Here is a 21276-nt window from a genome sequence, read left to right on the forward strand (position 1 = left end):
AAGGTCTTTCTGCTAATTCAGCTGTCATCTCTTTTTGCAATATTGCTGTCACAAAGTGTAATGGGTGCTGTCTAACCATTCCCAGACACTTTAAAGCTTCCTTGGTGGCAAAGCTGCAGAGCAGAATTCAGCATTCACCCTCCTCACATCAGCCAAGACTCAACATTCACTTCCATGTCACACAGGTTGTAGAGATCAGATGCCTGGTGTCCTGATGCACCTCTGGCTGACACAACTCCAACATCTATTTGGTCACATACGTAGCAGCTGTAAGCACTATCTCTCAAATCCACCAACCTATTTTATTAAGCTCTCATCCTTTCCTCTGCTGATGTATGCAAAAAACTTTCTCAACTGACTTTAAAAAGTCATGGTTGATGCATTTACTCTCGTATGACAGTGATATATATCAGATAACCACAAGGGTATAGATGAGCAATAAAATAACCACAGTACAGAAATAAAAGAAGTGAATGGATGTTCTCTAATACAGAGAAGAAACAGAATCTGAGGTCAATCATCCAGGTTACAAGTATCAAATTAACAGATACCCAGTGAACCAGCAACTGCTGTATCTGTCTCTGTAATAACCTCCTGGGTACACACCCTTCCAGAACCCTGAAGATATGAGGAAAGCTGCTATGAGATTATAAATCTGCATAGGAAGGATAGGCTTCAGGGAAAAAAAGAAATGGATCTGTGACACCACTGTATGCATCCTTCCACTATGCTACCTCAGTCCTCCAAGATCTGAATGCACACAGCTTGGTCTTAGGTAGCACATAGTAAAAAGAGGGAATAAAGTCACAGCCATTTACTAAATAGAAATTATAACATTCTCGATAATGATGCTGAGAAAGCAAATTGTTCCATCAACAGTAGATTCTGTATTTACAAGAAAACAAATCAAAACAAACACCACAGCATATGTATGACACAGAAGAATGTAAGAGCACTACCTCCACAGGCATGAACAAACTGAAAATCAAGAGCCCTATACAGCTTGAACCCAAAAGTCCTTAACAAAGTGGTTGGTGGTACCCCTGCCATAACGCTCATGTTAGGAAGTCTCATTATGCTGAAAGCACCTCAGTATGAAGAGAAAGTGAGTGTTTTCCTGATGTTTTAAATAGGTAAACCAGAAACCAAAAGATGTGCTGGGTCCTGGTTAGGTTCCTGTGCAAAATAATGGGGAAATTTTATTATAATTGATTAGTTAACAACAGGAATACAATTAAAAAGACAATGTTTCATGGAATAAAAAATTGTCTTAAAACTACCCTATTCTTTGGAGACAAGAATGGCATTGTCCACCTGAACATTTCCTACAGCTCATGAACTCTTTTCAGTCTTCCAACATACGAAATTTGCAACAAATCCACCAGTTTAAAACCACATCTGCAGCCGGTGACTTTCTAACAACAAGGACTTTCTCCACCAGCTTTCCAAAACATGGCAGAAAATCACTTCTGAGATCTTTTGGGCTAAATCTTTATGAAAACACATCCATCCTTCCCTCATGGATTTTTCTTGTTAATGGCATTCATTAGTTTATTTGTTGGTGTTACCCTCTTTACAACCCTTTGCATGGTATGGATATTAAAGAACACACTAGGTCTCCAGGGACTAGAGAAGGAAGTGTTAGAGCAGCAAGCTCCTGACTTTCATAGTAATACTCAGCTGCTTTGCATATAATAGAGAAGAATAATAAACTGATATACTTTGACAAGAACCTTCTAGATCTGTTCATAGAAAGCAGATTTCAGAAACATACAACCTTGGCATTTTCTGTTTCCTGTTTTTTTGAGAGGACTCTCTGCCATCATATTTGCAACTATCTCATCTGATCACTGACATTTGCATACTGTTGTTTACAGTCTGTGCCAGGCACAGCTTATTAATAACTGTGCCATTTATTCTAATAACAGGGAAATGCAACTCATACCAACATTTACAAACAGTTAACTTGCCTTCTAGTGCCCAGCCTATTTTTCACAGCAACTTGCTTCATCCTGCTTTTCAATTACAAGTACTTAAATGTTAAATTTAGCTTTCCAGTTAATGGATCAGATTTATGCAGTTGCAACAGAACTCGTGGTGTTGATGTTTTCCTTTGTCAGAAAGGGCCATCTTTGTCAAATTATATTTTCATATGAAACTATGAATACAGGAACATTTTGCTAAACTTCATCTAGCAGTATGCCTACCACCAGCGTGTTGGCAGCAGCTATATGGAGCAGCATGGAAGATTCCATCCTCTACAATTTCTCTTCAATACCGCCAGGAAAATAAGGGAGTAGTGCCACAAGTCTCTTCTCAGCATCTGCCAAATTCCTTTCCAAAAGGAAATATTCCAATTGCTCCATAGTAAAGTTTAGTTTTCATAGGCATAAGTTGTGAAAAGGTAGAATGCACAAGAGTACTGTTACGAGATTAAACTATTTCTTACCATAAATTGGTTGGTAAATATATAAAAGTAGGATTTATGACCTCAGCCACCTAGTACTTAGGTGTTAAATCTAAGATGGTTAACACAGAGAGAAAAGCATTACAGAAGAGTCTAGAAAACTTGCATAAACTGCTAACCTATTAAATCATAGAATCATAGAATAGTTAGGGTTGGAAAGGACCTTAAGGTCATCCAATTCCAATCCCCTGCCATGGGCAGGGACACCACAAACTAGACCATGCTGCCCAAGACTGTCTAATCTGGCCTTGAGCACTGCCAGGGATGGAGCATTTACCGCTTCTTTGGGCAGCCTATTCTAGTGCCTCATCACTCTCACAGTAAAGAACTTCTTCCTTATATCTAACCTGAACTTCCCTGTTTAAGTATGAGCCCAATCCGCCTTGTCCTATGGCTACAATCCCTGATGAAGAGTCCCTATTGTAAATGCCACACAGTGAATTGGTTTGTGACGAGTTCAACTTGTACCTCTTACCTGTGTTAAAATATCTCTGACATGGCAGTAAAAGACTGCTGTCTGGATCAGCCCTTTAGTGGCTAAACTAGGTTGGAGAAAACTGGAAGATAAAAACCTAATCTTCTGGCAGTATCCTTTGCATTCTTCGTTATCAAGACCCTGGGTTAAATTCCCAAGTGCACTACCAACACTCTGTGTTACATGGGGTTTGCTCTGTTAGTGACCAAGCTACCATCTGTAAAAAGAGAACAGAACATTTTTTATCCTGCTCATTCTTTACTGTTAGGGTGGTGAGGTACTGGAATGGGTTGCTCAGGGAGGTTTTGAATGCTCCATCCCTGGCAGTGTTCAAGGCCAGGTTGGATGAAGCCTTGGGTGATATGGTTTAGTGTGAGGTGTCCCTGCCCATGGCAGGGGGGTTGGAACTGGATGATCTTAAGGTCCTTTCCAACCCTAACTATTCTATGATTCTATGATTCTTTGGTGTTCTCTGTAAGTTCTTCAGAGTCACATCCTATTCTTTTCCTCCATGCCATCTCCTCCCCCACAAGAAAAAAAATTTAAATCAGGTCATGGAAGAGGGAGAGGATGCTTATATTATGGTATGGAGAACATTGTCATCAACTAGTAACTTTGAAGAATAATCCTGAAGATGAAAGATGCAGATGAAGGACCAGACCCTGTCCGGCAGTCACATGGCATAAAAAGAATGGTTTCTGAGGAAATGGATGTCTAGGAAGTAATTTGAAGTTAAAAATAGATTTTTACATGCAGCCCTGGGAAATGCAGAGTTTTATCAGCACTGGCACAGCCTCCAGCAAAGGAATTAACAAACCTGGAAGAAAAAAAGCTTCTAACATCCACTGAACTATGACTAGGTAGATCCCTAGGCTAAGTGCAGTGAAAAGTGTTTCCAGTCAATCTGCACTGATCCCTAACCACCAAATGCCCAGGAGATTCCTGCTTATTGAATGAAACAAAGGGGATGGAAATTATGTCAAGGAAGAGACAAACCAGGATCATGAAACCCAGTCACAGTTAACAAACAGACATAAAGAAGCAAATGCTAAACACATGTGCATAAGCTGAAATGTAGAATAGAGACTCCCTAGATAAGACATCTATTGATTTCTGAAGGAATCCTGTAAGGTCAGCTATGACTAAACCCAAATCTGTGCATTGAAAAGAGAATGAAAAGGAAAGGATGAAAGAGGAGAGAGAGAAGATGTTTGAAGCTTAATAAGAATCGATTTTCCAATTTTGTGTGTGTATATATATATATATATATATATAAATACACACATGTATTTAATTAAATATGCAAAAGCAACAATGTAAGAAAAGAAGATAATATAACTGTCAAATGTGGACAATTCACAATCTCTTTAAATCCCAACTCAACACTTGGACAAGTCAAGATGGATTTTCTTTACTTTTACGGACAGAAATTATCTTAGCACCATGGGCTGCTACTCCAGCCTCTCTCCAGAGACTTACACAAATTATAATGAAGAAATTGGAAGAATATTTTGAATGGTCTAACACAACCGACAGAACGTGCCACACTAGTCCTAAATGCCACAAATTAACTGCAAGGAAGAATTAGAGAAAGATACTCCAAAGGCAACAGATAACTAGATAGACGAGACAATGACCAGAAGACAACAGAGACATAAAGATGAGGGGAGCTACTGGTTGGTTGCTTTGTGCTATAACAATATACCCTTTTAGAAGTAGAGAGCAAGAATCAAAATATGCAGGCTGCTCCCCATGGACATGATGTGCTGCAACACGGAGGGAAAAAAGATATGCCTAGGAGAGTTAAAAAAGCAAAATGCCAGGATACACAAGCTTTCTGAAGACAAGCTGCTTGTTGTGGTCCTAAGTACACAGTGTACAAGTGAGCAGATCTGTGCATGGCTACAAAACAGGCTAAGGGGAGTAATGGCAAGAGGCAGCAATTATGGGAGCACCAATGCACAAAGTAACTTCAGGCACCAAAGAGCAATGTGGGCAGAACTGAAGTTCTGGGGCTGGTAGGCACCATTTCCAAACTGAGGAGGGAGAAATCAGGAAGCAAAGAAAGGGTCTCAGCCAGAAGGAAAGAGAGAAGGACAGCAGTGACCAAGAGGTTCTGAACATGTCAAACAGTCAAACAAAAAGTGCTTCCACTTTTTGTGAGATGACAGTTATGTCCTTTGTCAATGAGGCCTGACAGGCCACAGTGGCATGGCAAAAAAGACAGTTTCTACTATACAGTATGTATGAGGCTGGTGAAAGCTCAGCTAGAAAGAAAAACCATGAGCTATCAGAGACCTCAAGGGGAAAAAAGGTAAGATACCATGAAATCAATGATGCAGAAAAGGCTAGGATGCTAACTCGAATCACAGCGCCAACATCAAGTCTTCTTAATATCAAGACAATTTAATAAGTATGGAGCCCTGATGGTATGCTGAACATTAAAAAGAGTGATATTTTCATTGTTCACTGTTTCCAAATAGCACGAGAGCCAAGCCTTTAGAGGAAGGTGAGTCTGGACGTTCTCCTAAGATCTGCACATTTCTCTTATGAAAGGATTAGGATTAAGCTTGTTCACACTGTTCAAAGTATTTGCTACCTGAGAGATGTCTTTCCAGTACGAATACCTTAACTCACAGCCAGCACAGTGTAAGAGGTGCAGAATCTTTTTCAAACTGTAATTGGGATTACTGTCGTGAGCAATAAGCTTTGTGTAACAGATTCTCAGTGGGAGGGAGAGCCCTTGTACCCAGAACTTCCTGAAAGGACTAGAAGTCAAGGATGACTTAGACTACTTTATGGCTGTTTGGCAAATTGTTTCTGTATTTTCATAGACGCTTCTGTTGCTCGTGCCAAGATCTGAACTTCAGGTTTGGATCCAAAAATATCACCTTTGTGCGGAAAAAGCAGAACACAGTTTTTGCTCACGGCTTAAATCAACATAACTAAGATTTATGAATTGTACCAGTTTGCTTTTGGTAGGAAACTGACTTTATAGACAGAGAAGTGGTCACCTGTATTTCAGTTTTTTCACTAGTTTTCATCTCCAGTAAAGAAACATAGAAGAAACTGGCGATGATGACACTGTTCTCAGAACACATATAACGGAAGACAATCAATCATGTTGGAAAGAATGACTATGACTAGAAGGATACTTCATTATCTTGGTTTTTCATGTTATTTTTGGCTTCCAAGAGAGTAAGGTGTGGTGGTTTACAGTGTGAAGCATGGTTTAGAGAGATCTTTAGGCTACTATACCACACTTCCCAGCTGGAAAGTAGCTATTCCATATGAAGGCTTTTATTTTACTTCTGAGAGGAAGTCCTTAAACATAATGAGCCCGTCCTTTCCTTTAAAGGACCCCTTCGGGATCTGTGCCAAAATAGAAATGGTCAAATTAGGAATTTCTTTCCTGCCAGGTTAGAGAGCTTCAAATAACTGTCTCTCATTACTTGCAAGATTGAGCTTCCGGCTTTGACAACTTTATTAATTACTCTAGTGCTCTGGCACAGCCAACACTATTGTGGCTATTCTGATATTCTTAACACCCACAAACTGTGCTTTGAAAATACCCCCAGCCCATATATTGAGGCAGCTTTACTGAAGGAAACGAGTAGTAGAAAACCCAGATAGCTGATAGCTAAACCATACCAGCACTGATCTGATCCATCTTATGACAAGGCAGCCTCTTTCATACGTTCCTTTCAAAGATGTTTCAGCCTGTCCTAAGCTTCATGCTGAAGATGAAAACATCACACAAAAACACTGCCCCAGTGTGAAACCAGTGCAAGGACATCAAAGCAGGAGAAACCAGAAGGAATGTCTGCAAAGAAAAGATTCTTGGGAAAATTTCTAACTTCCTGTCAGACCATGGATAAATTGATTAAATACTAATGAACAATATAGTGCCTGAAAGAAAATGACTGGGGACAACCCCTCCCATCAGTCATGAGCCATTTCATTTGCAGGCAGTAGGGAAATGCAACTGGATACATTTCTGAATATATCTGGAAAGTGTCTACATGCATGAGAAACAAGCACACAAAAACAGTGGATGCAAACAAACAGAACACATGAATGTTGAATTCTCTGGATATCTCAATGAAAGCTCTTACTTTTGTTCAAGAGATAATAAAACCATCTTCTATTAGAGTGAATTCATGAAGCACCATGGCTGCTGGAGTCCAGATCTGCTTCACCACCACTTACGTTCTGAAGTACTAAGCTCTTTTGGAAATCATGAGAAGTGCACTCTCTGGAAGTGATCAGTGAGGAAATGACATGAGACCATCAGCTCCTTTTGGTAATTACTTGCTTTACCCAGGCCTATATCAGAGAATTATGACAGAGACTACATATCCCAGTAGTGTCTCCCTACATACCAGTGCCTGACTACTGCTGCCCTGCAGATGGAATTTTTTTGCTGGCAAGGGGTCACTCCAGATCTGACCACACAAGGCAGAAAAATAAGGTTTCTATCCCTCAGCCCTCAAATGAGCAAGCTAAGATGAACAGCAGACAGCCTCAATTCTTTGTTCCAAGAACACAGCCAGTACGCATAAGCCAGCACAATGAGGAAAACAAAGAACATGAGGTCAAGAGCTCAGGCAGTTTTCTTCTCTGTTGGCCCCCAATAAAAGCTTGAATCATGGCAAGGCCTAAAGCAAACCTGACTCTGCCCCCACTGTGGTACTGTATGTGGAGTCCCTCATATAAGGCAGCTTGCAAAGTGACAAAATGTCTCACAGTGGCATGTAGCTTTTAACACTTAGTACAAGCACTGCCTGAAAGGCTCTTGAATTCTACATGATTCCTACACATTCAGTTCACACTCTTCTGACATCCAGGAAGGAGCTACCAGACCAAGCATGAGCTCCTTGACTTGTTTTGACCACCAAATGCAGCACAACTGCCACAGTTTCTGTACACTGAGATCATGCTTGGACTGCTCATCCAGCATCTCATTTTACCTTTTCAGCTGTAAACAGCCTGAAACCGTAGCTGTAATTAGCAGATTATTATCCACAGGAAAAGACTAAATATGTATTTGAGTAGTACTGTTCTTTTCAATATACGATTGCCAAGAGCTCCCACCGCCCACCTGAGACTCTACTGGATATTGTTCCAGGAGAGGGAGGAGAGAGTAATTTGGAAAAATCATTGGTGTCATTTCAGTCTCCCATCAGTGCTCAGCAGAACTTCTTCCAGAGCTCTCACAGAGTCACACTCAAAATGTCCTTTCTGTGCCAGACCCCCTTGAGGAAGCCTCAACTCCTCTGCATCAGGATGTTGAAAATGATGCTGTAAATACCAGAATTGTCCCAAGCACTGCCAAGAATGTCTATCACCACAACAGCCAGCTGCCTGGTCAATAAAAGCTACTGCTTCTTTGCAAGCAGAGGATGATCTCCTCTTTGCCTATAGTAATGAGAAAATGTGACAGAGCACACACAACATATGTACTCTGAGGGAACTGCACAACCAGTGTAGGTAGTATATTCTTTTGGAAGCAGATGTTGAAGCATTTCAATACAAGAAAGACACTGAGGTGCCAGAACATGTCCAAAGAAGAGCACCAAAACTGGTGAAGTGTATAGAGAACAAGTCTTATGAGGAGCAGCTGAAGAGAAAGGAGGAAAGGAGGTTCAGGGGAGACCTTATCACTCTCTACAACTACCTGAAAGGAGGATGTAGCAAGGTGGGGGTTGGTCTTTTTCCCAAGTAACAAGTGATAGGGAAAGAGGAAATGGCCTCAAGCTACACCAGGGGAGGTTTAGATTGAACATTAGGAAAAATCTTCACCAAAAGGGTTGTCAAGCACTGGAACAGGCTCCCCAGGAAAGTGGTTGAGTCACCATCCCTGGAGGTATTTAAAAGACATGTAGATGTGGCATGCAGGGACATGGTTTAGTAGTTGACTTGGCAGTGTTAGTTGGACTAAATGATCTTAGAGATCTTTTCCAACCTAAATGATTCTATAATCCTATGATTCTATTTGCGTTGCCCTCCACCAAATGATGGCTTTGACAAAAAGTAATTTCATCTTGTATTAAGAAAAAGAGAGCCAGGTAACCTGCCACAGTGCCATAACCACACCTGAAGTATCCAAGCTAGAATCTGTTATTTTATCCTTCTATACCACATATTTTGTGATACAGAGGGCTGGGTAAACAGTAGGTACTTGTGGGGCACTGAATTCCTACTTTACTCTCTCCTACTCAGAGCAACACTAGGCTTTAAACTTACTCTGCTCAGATTGGAAAGCCAGTTCAGTTCCCAGCATAGTAGTAAGGCAGACTTCATTGATAGAGGTCTGTGAGGGAGGAGGCCTGCATTTGAGGGCAGTTGTGGCCACTGCTAGCACTTAACATCAACACACCGAGGGCACACAGTACAGTGCCCAGGCCTGTGTCTCTGAAGAAGAGATGCGGTTACCATGCCAGTGAAGTTGGACAAACACCTACCCCTACAATCATCGTCTCAGCACAGCCCTGTCAGGTCCAGCAGCAAACACCTTTCAAACATCTTCCTCACAGTCTCAGCTATAAATTGTTGCCAGCTTCCAAGGTACAGACCGCAACTTTGCCAGGAAGGGATCCAGCAGCATGTGGAATCTGCCAGTGCCAGCAGAGACTCCCAAATGGGCTTCTTAACAGCTGAGGTCCTCCGTGCCAGCTGGCCTCCAGAAGAGGAAAGCAGTCAAACAAACACTCAGAGGAGGCTAAGAAGGTGGAATGAAAAACTGAGCACAAATTTCAGCAGGGTATTTAGCACTTTGGCAGCCAAGATTTCAAATGTCTTCCTTGCGTCATGGCTAGTGTTCTCTGCTGCTGTAAGCAATGCTTGCCTCCAAAGCACACTCAGCTTGTGTACTTTTTTCGTTGTATACACTTATTTCTTCCTCTTCGTGCATGTGAGAATCTGGGCTTTGAAACCAAAGGCATAGAGACACCAAGTGATTGCTTTGCATTATTTTAAAGCTCATGCCATGTGTGAGTAGTGGAAGCAGAGAAACGGGCTGTGTACTTCTAACAAGACCTAGACCAATGCACCCCTCACTGAGCTCAACCTGCCAGGTACTCCTACCCACTGTGTGTAAGAGATACCAAGATGCAGCAGTAGGGCTGATAAGGTGCAATGACTTTGCACAGCAGGCAAAATTGCCAGAAAGTTTCCAAGACCTGTAAAAACAAATTTGACTTCATAAAACTGATGATGTTCGGCATACAACTCTGTCAAAAAGATGAGGGAGATGGAGAAAGAGAAGCTGATTACTGTACTTCAGTTAGCATTCACAAAAGGTGCTACTTTCGAATAGCACCAGCATTTGGTTGCACCTAGAAACTCAACACCAGCAATTATAGCTATATTCTCTTCTCTCTTTTTTCCACAGGTGAAACTGTACTCTGAAAATTGACTGTCACAAATGACTGAGCTGGCATGAAGAATATCAATCATGTCACCAGGCAAACAAGAGGGAATTTTACATCCATTCATTGGTGCCATGCCTTCTCAGAAGCAGATAAGGATACATTATGGAAAAGCAATACAAATGTACACCTTTAAGGAGAACACTTATTTTCCTTCACCAATGGAAAAGCCAATGCTGTCAGAAAGCTCTTATCAGTAACCCAACATTTAGTGTGAAAGAATAACCTTTATCTGTGATTTTTTCAAAGCAACACATTTATATTTCCACTGAAATGGAGTTATAATTTCTACTTGTGTTTCATTTTAAAAAAAAAGGCCAAAAAATAAAAATAATTATGTTCACTGAACCTGTTTCAAGGAACTAAACACATTGATTTATGTCCCACCACATCTGAATAAGGGAGATAAAATAGCTAAAACAAAACAAAGATTAAGGCACCAAGACTAAGTAGCCTTCCTCAGATCATATGGGAAGCTTGTGACAGAACTGGAAACCAGCCCTAGGAACCCTGACTCCCCTTACCACATTGAAAAGAGCTAGATAGTACAACCTTAAAGTTCACTTTGTCTAACTCAAATTTAAATTCACATTAGAAAGAAAACGGGATTTATTCTGTACATTCACCTTCAGTAGTGTGTTAGGACCATTGAAAGAATGACAAAACTCTCCAGTGCTGCCAGGGCTTATAATTCTACTCTGAATTCAGTTCTCTACAGTGTTTTCTTAAACATGCAGTTTCTGGACCCATGTAATGACATGAAAATTACAGCAACAAAAATTGTTTAATAGTCACCCAGGATAGCAAACACAAACTGGAAAGACTCAGAAACCAGATGGCTCATAAATATGTTTGGTTTAATCTGATGATTTTTAACCCTATCTTGGGATGTGAAACCTGAGCTTGGAGAGTTTAGGTACCAGAAAATGGTGCTTGCTGTACATTTATCCTGCACCGAGCTCAGAAAGACTAAGGTACTTTCAGCTGTCAGTTCTCACCAGCCTTATTTTTACCCAGAATAAAAGGACATGCTTAAGAGTAAGAGTATTAATAAAAATATATAAAATATTCTTAATATACATGAATATATATAAAAATCTATATCTATAAAACTCATGATAGAACTTATAAAACATCTTGTGTATAAAATTTAAGCCTGAGCCCAAAACTATTTTACTGTTTCCCTTTTACATGATAAATGTAAAGCCCAGCTCTCCACCCTCAGAATTCATTCAGTCCTAATCCCCTCTCTTTCAGAGCAGTCTGTACGTGGTATGGGTCAAAGCTGAAAACATACTATTTTGTCTGAACGGAAGACTTGGAGATTACACAGCAATACTGTGTACATCTTATTCCTCAGTACTGTAGCATCAATGATAATAATCAGACTGCTAGTTTGAATTCTGTACCGCAAAACCACTTTGATGACAGGATGCTGAAAAGTAACAAGGTCTAAAAATAAGAAATTGTCATAAACAGAACTAGAGAGCTAACAATGTTTTTGTATTTTCACAGTGGTACATTTCATAAGGAGGTTGTCAGCTCACTGACATGTAGCAGACAAGACTGACATCAAGCACTTGCTTCCTTGCAAGAGAGTGGAAAGCAGACTAAGTTACGTAAGGATGCATTCATGTAGTCTAAGTTCGGGTATCTAACAGGTTAGTTTCACAGGACACTTATTTCAGTGAGTCAGGGGAGAGATTCAGAAAAGAAAGCCCCAACAGCTTGAGGGCTTCCTAAATAATTCCTTCCCCATCTCCTCTTCCTCTAGCCCTACTGGGAGACTGACTCCCTTCTTGTCTTTGGTCAGCAATCACCATCTCCTCAGTTGTACCCACACAAGCTATATGGGGTCACACTACAGCTGGACCACTAAAATGACTTACAAAAAAGAAAGCTGCCTTTTAACCTAGATAATTTCAAAGCATCCCTACTGACAGCTGAGACCGTGCTGCTGCTTGGGGGTTGGCAGGAGAGCTCGAGGTGGGCATGAGTGCTGGAGAGCTGAGCTAAACATCACCTGAATGTTGACCTTCTTCATGTTCACTTGGTCTCAGGAGTCCTAAGAAACCCAGCAGAAGAATCAGCACTTCTGCATCTGAAGTTCTGCATTTACTTGACACAAGGCACCCCCCACCATTCTCAGTAGAAGAATGTCATGACCATTATTAATTAGGCTGTAGCTTCTTGTCAATCCTCATTCTTGCAGCCACAAAGCAATTTCTATCAGTAATGAAATAACTTCTCTAGCTTACTCCACACGTACTCTGGTACTGCAGTGAATGCCAATTCTGCTGAAGCTCAATTAAAATTAACTTTTAGCTAGATTTACCAGAGCTGATAGCCTGTACAGTCACATGCCACATAAACCCTGCAAAATGGTAACCTATATATTAAATACATAATTAAAATATTACCACAAAAAATCACAAGCAACCCCTGACCATTGCACAGTTTGGGGTAATTGCATCCACTGAGGAATGTGTGGAAGACACATTGCTTAAAGCAAAGACTTTTTCCATATCTTTTCAGGTCCTACAATAAGTGAATAAAAGTCATTCTCCATCAGGAGGTTTCCCTTTCATTAATTTTCATGTATGTATATGCAGGAAGACACACATGAGAGGAAAAAAATGTTTGGGAATTACGATATTCCCAAATAATATACAATGTTTGGGAAGGAAGAAATAAAAAAAGCTATATCCCATCCAAAATTTATCAGGAAATCAAATACGAAAATAGCTTTTAGAGTGAAGGCTAAATGCTTGTGTCTAGTCAGACCAGTCCAGCCCAGCCCTAGAGGAGGTTAAAAGAGCTAGATCTGCCCGAGTCTTTCATTTTTCTACCCACCTGAATAGCCAGATTACAAGCCCTTTTGAAATAACTAAATCAAAGCCATCTTGGTCTATTCATCTCATTTTGTGTATAATTAATACACAAGGGTTACATTACTGACTTTCAGATTTCTTCTCTAGGATTGCAACAGACTGACACAGTCTCTTAAACTCTTGGAAAGTTTCAACTCTTCTAAGAACCTGATAGATCTTGAAGGGCCAGGAAGAATGTGGACTTCAGGACAGTTGAACAGAAACTTGGTGATAGCAAGTTTTCTGCAATGACTATGCTAACAGGGCTTATAATACTCATAAAGCCCAGGGTCTCATTATAATCTAGGCTGAACCGTTAGCCTGCATGGGGTTAAAGACAGCTTCTTTCAGAGGTTTTAAATACTATTTGGGCTCCTGTAGTGACTGTAAACACAAAAATGCTCCCGTTGTGAATGAGTGTTACTCATGTAAAGAGATCTGAACTCCAGCACAGCACACATCAAAATGCCATAGAGCAAACTCTAAAAACATGTTCAAGAGCAAGGAAATTTCAAGCAATCATGTTTTGCTACGACTGTATTTGCTGAAGTCAAATTAGCAAATATGTATTAATCACTCAGAGCTCAGAAGGAAAAAGAAATTATAAATAGCAGACACTTGGAAAATTGAAACTGCAGTTAAATATAACAACAGAAACAGAAAATCTGATGAAATCGAGACATTTAATGTATTAGAAGGGTGTGAGCATAATCATCCATGCTCCTTATACTGTCTAAAATACTAGTCAAGACACCAGGGTCTGCAAAACTGCCAAATGAACTCCCCAGTGAAGCAAAGTTCAGTTCAGTTCAGTTCAGTTCTAGTTTGAATTCAGCTTTGTCTGAGGTTGTTCAGGTTTAGGGTGACAGCTGCTAACCCTTGTTTTGGTAATCCAAAACCACACTGACTGGGCTCATAGTCTCCACTGGAAAAGAGACTATGAGCTCTCCTCCATCCTGTTCCTCTGCCCAGCTCTGGCCATCTCCCATCCTCCCGATATATTCCCACAATTTCCTCCTGCCTTCCTAATGCCAGGAAAATGGAGCAGAAGTTGTGAGGCAAAGCTACAAAGGGGAGGAAATGCTCAAGCACTCAGACTTCACCCTCAACATGTAGGAAAAGCTCTTGGTCAGAGCCCCACATCCACTCGAATTAGCTCTACATTGCTATGAGGAAGCAGGCACTTGCCAGGGTTCACTGGGGAAGCAGAAGCTGAATACAAACTGCTCCGAACCCCACCACAGTTTGAGATTGTTTCCATGCCAATGGAATCTCTGCTGTGGCAAGCAGTAACCTATTGGGTTCAGCTGTCATTGAGGTTCTAATAAGACTGCCGTTATTGGGTCAGTTCTGATTCAAGGTGGGGAAAAAAGGTCCAATTTGAGGTTTATTTGGCTCATAGCACAAAAACTGTTCACCATGACAGTGCAGGAGCAGGTGCACTTTATTCTGTGTACTAAAACACTATTACATCACTTCATGTCACTTTCTAATGTGTTTCTCACTTAGTTATATTATCACTCCTATATTTTTAATATATAAATATGTATCTCCATAGACACAGGAGAGAAATGTGGATGCTCTATCCCAGAAAGTTTGGCTGTTTATCCCTCAAACATATGCTGTGCTACAGACTGGGAAAAAAACCCCACCCTAAGTGAGCAACAGAAATGCATGAATAAATGCATCATTCTTGGCTGATATGCCAAAGCTTACGGGATTTCAGATACCAATTAGCTGAAAATCTGTGATGTCTTATTAACAGACATGGCTCTCCCATTAGATAGGGCAAATGTTAAGCTGAGTTGCAAGGATAGATCTGTGTTTTTTGGAAAGACTTCTGCTTTCAATTCCATACTTCAGTCTCATTCTTGACTACCTTTAACTCTGATGAGCCTGCTATGTTAATAGGTGTCTCTTCTGGTTTTGTAAATGCAGTGCCATTTTCAGGGTGTTTGCTTTATATAGAATAGAATAGTTCAGTTGGAAGGGACCTACAGCAATCATGTAGTCCAAATGCCTAAAATAAATATAAAGCCAGTTAGAAATCTTAAGTTTTTCACCAACGTGGAAGACAAGGTTGTAAAGACCTGTGTAATATTTCATGTTTGCCAGCCCGCTTTATGTTTAGGGGGATGTATAAAAAAACAACCTGAAACTCTCCTAAGGATATAACCTTGTCTGTGAATAAGCAATTCTGAGTTCTTTATTTCCTCTGTACTTATGGCAGAGTTGCTTTTTCTAGTGGAGGAAGACTAGAAGTGATTTCTTTTTCCTTTTATGTGATTTCTCTCTGTTTTCATTACTCCTCATTGTCCCTGTTGAGCTGGTAGCAAACACACTGGAAGAAGCTGCAACGGGGATGTACATCACCTTGAGAGAAGCTCTTAGAAACAGCACACTTGAGGGAGGCAATATGCTTCTGTGACACCCTGTCACTTGCTGGGGAGCTCTAGCCCTTTAGGCAGTGCAGAGACCCAGGGAGGTCCTGATGACACGTTCACTTAGTTGTAAAGGTCCTGCACCCTGAGCTCCCCTCTCGCACATGTGGCATAAAAGACAAGAACCTGGTGTTCCCCTAGCATAGCCCCTCCAACTCCTAATGGTACTGAACCGAAGTTCCTCCTGTGCACATATAACCCACTGGTGTGATCTGTCACCACTCTCACAAGAGATCTTGGTTCTCCCTATTCACTCAGACCAGCTTCAGGCCACCTCTTTTCCAAGCTGACCTGCTATCCCACCTGCTATGGGTTGCATCTTTGTGCACACCCTGTTCTGCTCATTGTAGGCCACATCAAAGCACTGGGTTTGTTACACACCAGGAGAGAAGCAGGGAGCAATTATAATGGAATGGGAGGAAGAGGAATTGTAAGAGGAAGGACTGATGCTGAGAGACAGGAAAAGACTAGAAGCCTGATCCAATTAATTAACATAATTAATGTCATTATTTTCCTTCTCTGATTTAAGCATTCGATAAAGAAATCATGCTTACTCGTAAGAGTCTCAGATAAAAGTCTCCAGGTACAGAAGGCAAGATGATGCATTGCTGTAACTGTGTTCCTATAGAGGTCCATCAATTTGCATTAACTGTGAATCCCATAGATTCCTTCCTCTCCATTTGTCTCTGGAAAGAGCTAACCTGCCTCTCCTCTCAGCAGCTGCTTTGTGCTTCTGCTTTTACTAAAGCTTTACAAAAGTTCAGATTATGTTTCTTTTATTCCTGAGGAATTTTACCTGATGCCAAGCTATAAACAACAGTACCAGCCACTGTGTGGATGTGCAGTAATGAACACCAGCCTGAGGACCTGCGTGCACAAACCTAGGTACAAATCAGTATGTGGTCTGACAACGTAACTGGGTGGCCTTAATACAGGATTTTCCAAGTTACTGGTGAGCCCAAAGAAATTCAAAACAAACAAACAGAAAACACACAAAGGAATAACAAAGAAAAAAAATCCCCAAACCAAACAAAAATCTGAATATCTTTTCACAAGTTTTATACAATTGTAAAGACCAGCACATTTCAGGGAGTGCTGAACTATAATATTTCATGTCAAAACTAAGGATGGTTTTGGATTTTTAAACAAAGCTTTGGGATTTTCAGATAAAAAAACTTCTCTAAGCAAAAGTTTGAATTAAAAAATTCAACACTTAGAATGATTTGAATGTCTTAATATGAATTGACCACTGCACACACAAACCCAGCCTCCACACATAACAGCTCAAAACCTAGACTCCTTCTTTCTGAAGTGTCACCACAGCAGCATTTTTCACTACAATTGATTCAAGATGAAGATTTCTCTCCAGTGTAGTCACAGACACTAGATGCAGTTCTGCACACCAGCACAGGCAGTGTGTTCCCCACCACATACAAGTGGGGTGAAGACAGGAACACTCCGAGTGTATGCATTGAAGGCTCTGAAGTGTGGGAGAGGAATGCTTTTGAATATCTCTTAGTGGGACATCCTCTTCTCCAACTTTGATCTTATGGACTAATTAGAAACTGTGCAGCTATGTAACACTGACAGCAAGATGCATTTACCCAATGACTAATCACAAGACAGTGTCTTCATCTCTAAAGTGACAGCACACACAGCTCCACTATTTGATTTCTTCCTCTTCCACTTTATCCCTCCCTCTTGATGTAGTTTACAAATCCCTACTGTTTGTCTGCATGCGCTTTCTTACTGCAGGATTGTGATATATGCATCCTATCCTTTTCCACTTTCAGCTACAGTCATAGTACCATAGGGCACAGTATCTGTAGATATGATGTCATTCACACAGTAAGGAACCATGGACCTTCATTCAGGCAGATTTCAAGGTTCATTTAGTGCTGTCCTTGTTGGAACTATTTAAGGAGCACACTATTGTATGCGTGTGCTACTTTAACTGAGCAGAGGTAGGCACAAGAAGAACTAAGTAAGAGAGGAGCTCTGGAATGAACAGACAGGAGAGAACATAGGTCTCCATCCCTTCCATTCCTGGCATGCTCTCCTCTAGACAGAAAAAGGGGTACACCAAAGCAATATGAGTTTTTCTCAGTGAGACAGATGTGATGATTTATATTAAGAACAAAATGAAGTACTGTAGTCCTATATAAGCATCTTCATGCATGTGTGGACTGATTAAACTTAAACCAGCTTAAACTGAGTTTATAGAACAGGACAACTCAATTCTGACAGCAGGCAAACCCAGGGAGATGAAAAAAAAAACCCAAGGCTTCTGAAAACAGTTTGTTAGATGAATGCAAGGACAAAATAGCATCCAGGAATGGGGCATCCACCATTGCCATGCTGACACACTATTCCACAAACAAACAGAAAGCTGTCTTTCTCACTCCTAAACCTGCCATCAACCACCCTATGCCCCTCTAGCTTAGAAAGTATTCAGCAAAACCCAGACCCATCACTGGTCCTTCAGCTGAAACTAAACATAAGATACCCTGTTCTGTGACAGCTCCACTACAAGTATTGGAAAGGACTGTAAAGAAAGACATGACAAAATGCCTCTACTAATATTATCTCAAGAACTGTGGTTATACTCGATAGCTAAACTCTGAGCAGTGGCATAAATGTGACTGCACTTTGGAAAGGTGTTTGGGGTTTGCCCAGGACGTATGTTGCGCTGTAATTTTGCAGCTAGTTTGCCCTCCACACCAACGACAAGAGCATGATATCTGGCCAAGCACAGCCCAGCTTTTCAAAGAGGAAAAAAGCCCTCACCTACCCCTTCCACTGAGCTCAAGCAAACAAAGGAACATCATCCATAAAGCAATACTGGTGCTTAAAATAAAAGGATAATTCTCCCACACATTGATTTGGTGGCTTTTTTCATCTTCTTCCCAGCATCTCCTCAGACCTGAGGCTAGTGTGCAGCTTCAGCCTCTGAATGAGTGTAAAGTTGCTTTGACACTGAACAATGCACATTTGTCCTTTCCTGGCAGTGGAGTGGTTGGGTTTGGGGTTCTTTTTCTAAGTTTCTTTTGCTGCTCTTATTTTCTACAACTTTCTCAATTTTCTCAGTCTTAATTTTTTGACAAAAGGAATTCCAACATCCTCCAGTTATTTGGTGTGCCAAAATTTTTCAGTGGATGAGAACTCTGAAATTATCCATTTAGGATACAGCTCATCAGGAAGGCATATGTCAGCCAGTAAAACAAAAGGCAGAAAAGTGGACCTCTAAATTCCCTCATCACCAACACCTTGGGCTTTCCAAATAAAGAAGGAAATGTAAAGCCACTCTGAGAATACGCTCCAGAAAAACTCCCTCAGTGGACACACAAGTGGTTTTTAAAGTAATTGACTGCAGAGCCTGAGAGCTGACCATAATATACCAGTGAGATGAGCAACCCCCATGTGAAGATTGTGACAGCAGCTATGTAGTTAAATGCTCGTGCATCCAAGTCTCTCCCTGAGTGACTGAGATTATTTTTGGCAGAAGATTGGACAGAGATTGTAAAACGCACGTTTGTTTTCATTTGGCTCTTTACTTACTCTCTCCAAAACACACCTTTTTTTATCTCTGCCCTAATACAGTCATGCTTCAAATCACAGACTTGGAGATACAGCAAATATAATGACTACTCCTTACACTAACCTCACTTGCATGTTGAAAGTCACTATAACAAAAACACTAGGATGATACTTAGCAGCTCTTAATGAGACTGCATGCCATGAGAACTGAGGCTATGAGGGGGCACAGCAATACCAGCATACCAGCATTGGCTACATTTGCCCTGGGACCCTTCAACAGTAAAACGGTCTCCTCCCAATAGGAATAACAGGCCAGAAAAAGCCTGAATTAAAAAAACCTGTGCTATGACTTAGCAATCAATTGTAAATAGAACTAAATGATGAAACATGCTTAAAAACTGGTGCCCTAGTGTGTCTTGATATAAAAGAAAAAAATATACAGGTTCAGCATTTAGCCAGAGACAGCAAATTTCACTGCACTAGCAAGAGCTAGTTGTAGCACCCAACAACCTCTTTGCCTTACCTCCTTTCCTGCCTGGAAGTAATATGATTTGTTACACTGAGAAATACAGAAGTGTCTCCTGATCCTTGCCTAATCAAGATGATGTTTTCATCTCAGCACTAGGGGTACTGTTGTAACTTCTGCTGAGAAGTTCAGCATGTCCTGATACAGGGTTTTCTCTCCTAATCTTCATAATGAGTTTGCTTGCCACTGTGCACATAGAGGAAATATGTCCCACTCCTACCCTCTTCTCCCATAATTGGTTGTGTGCATGCTGCTGCTTCCCAACTTCTCTCCTATTACTGCTGCTTTCCCCTTCTGACATCTCCCTTATTTGCTGCTATCTCCTTCCTCTTGCTGCATTTTAGAACCAAAGCTGACAACAACAAGCAAAGCGGCACAAAGGTTCCTTTCAAAACTCAGCCTGAGCATCACTTTCTTGGTGGGAGCTCATAACTCCATCATTCACAGTCCCAATACATTCCTCTCCCTTTACCTGGCTCCCTCATCTCTCTCCTTAGACTAAGCATCATCTTCAAATTACACCTTTTCCTGCAAGCAACCTTCACTGCTCCTGAAACATGACTTTCACTCACCTCTCCAAAACAGCCCCAGAGAAAGCATTCCAGTAATCAGAGAAGCAAAATGGTCCTGGGGTATAGCTGTTAATTTCATGATGAACAATTTGTACAATGACAGTGCCTGCTTCCAGCCTAGAAGCCTCAGTCAGCAGCAGCCTTTCTAAAACTATGGATCAGCTATTCATTTCACTTAACAAAATTTACTTAGAATCAATATCCATCATGATTTGTCTTCCCACATGTCACCCGCTTTATATATGTTTCATGCCAGTACTTTCTCCCTCCTCTTTTTTCCCCGCTGTTTTGAAAATCATGCTTTACGGATTTTAAATTAAAGGGAAGGGGCAATACAATCAGCCTGAGTCACTTGGCTTAACCGGGAGTTTGCACCAGGAGATGGGGAAGAAGTTACTTACCCACCGTGGTGACCCACAGCAGCAGCCGTGGGAGCCGCTTCATGGCTCTGCGGGGTGCGGGCAGGTCCCGACCGGGTGCGCGGCTCCGGAGGGGACGTGCCCAGCGCTTCCTGCGGACTCCGCAGGAGCTCTGAGGCTGGGCTCGGGCTCCTGCTGCCTTGGAGGAGAATTCCCACCTCCTGCTCAGGAAGGCTCGCATGGGTCCTAGAGCCACCCTCCCTCCCTCCCTTCCTTCCTTCCCTCCTCCTCCTCCTCCCTTTTTGCATACCGCTCCTGCACGACCAGCAAATCCACAGCGCAGTTGCTTCAGACATGAACGCATCCATTTATAAATATTTTAGGCATTAGTATTCACTACGAAAAGCTGAATTCAGCATCTTACTGGGCTGTTCCCGCTTCTCAGTCTTCCCTTGCAGCTGCCTCAATGACACATGAGACACGCTGCCTGGACCAAACTCAGCTTGTATTTAAGATGATAGAGAAGATTCCTTTGGCCTGGAAGTCCTTTCACTGACTGTCCTGAAAGAGAAATCAGACCTATTTATACAGCCTAGGCA

The 21276-nt window shown here is 41.3% G+C and overlaps 1 protein-coding gene across 1 annotated transcript in view; it reads right to left on the bottom strand.

The window, feature by feature from the left end:
- The window catches only part of LTK (leukocyte receptor tyrosine kinase), a 100881-nt gene extending 79963 nt beyond the window's left edge, over nt 1–20918 (bottom strand). Inside the window, exon 1 of the mRNA XM_013127720.3 lies at nt 20720–20918. Within this exon, the coding sequence (XP_012983174.3) occupies nt 20720–20918 (199 nt within the window). The remainder of the gene's footprint in view (nt 1–20719) is intronic.
- Nucleotides 20919–21276: the final 358 nt, after the last annotated feature.

This window comes from Melopsittacus undulatus, chromosome 4, assembly GCF_012275295.1.
Source record: "Melopsittacus undulatus isolate bMelUnd1 chromosome 4, bMelUnd1.mat.Z, whole genome shotgun sequence".
NCBI classification, from domain to species: Eukaryota; Metazoa; Chordata; class Aves; order Psittaciformes; family Psittaculidae; genus Melopsittacus; species Melopsittacus undulatus.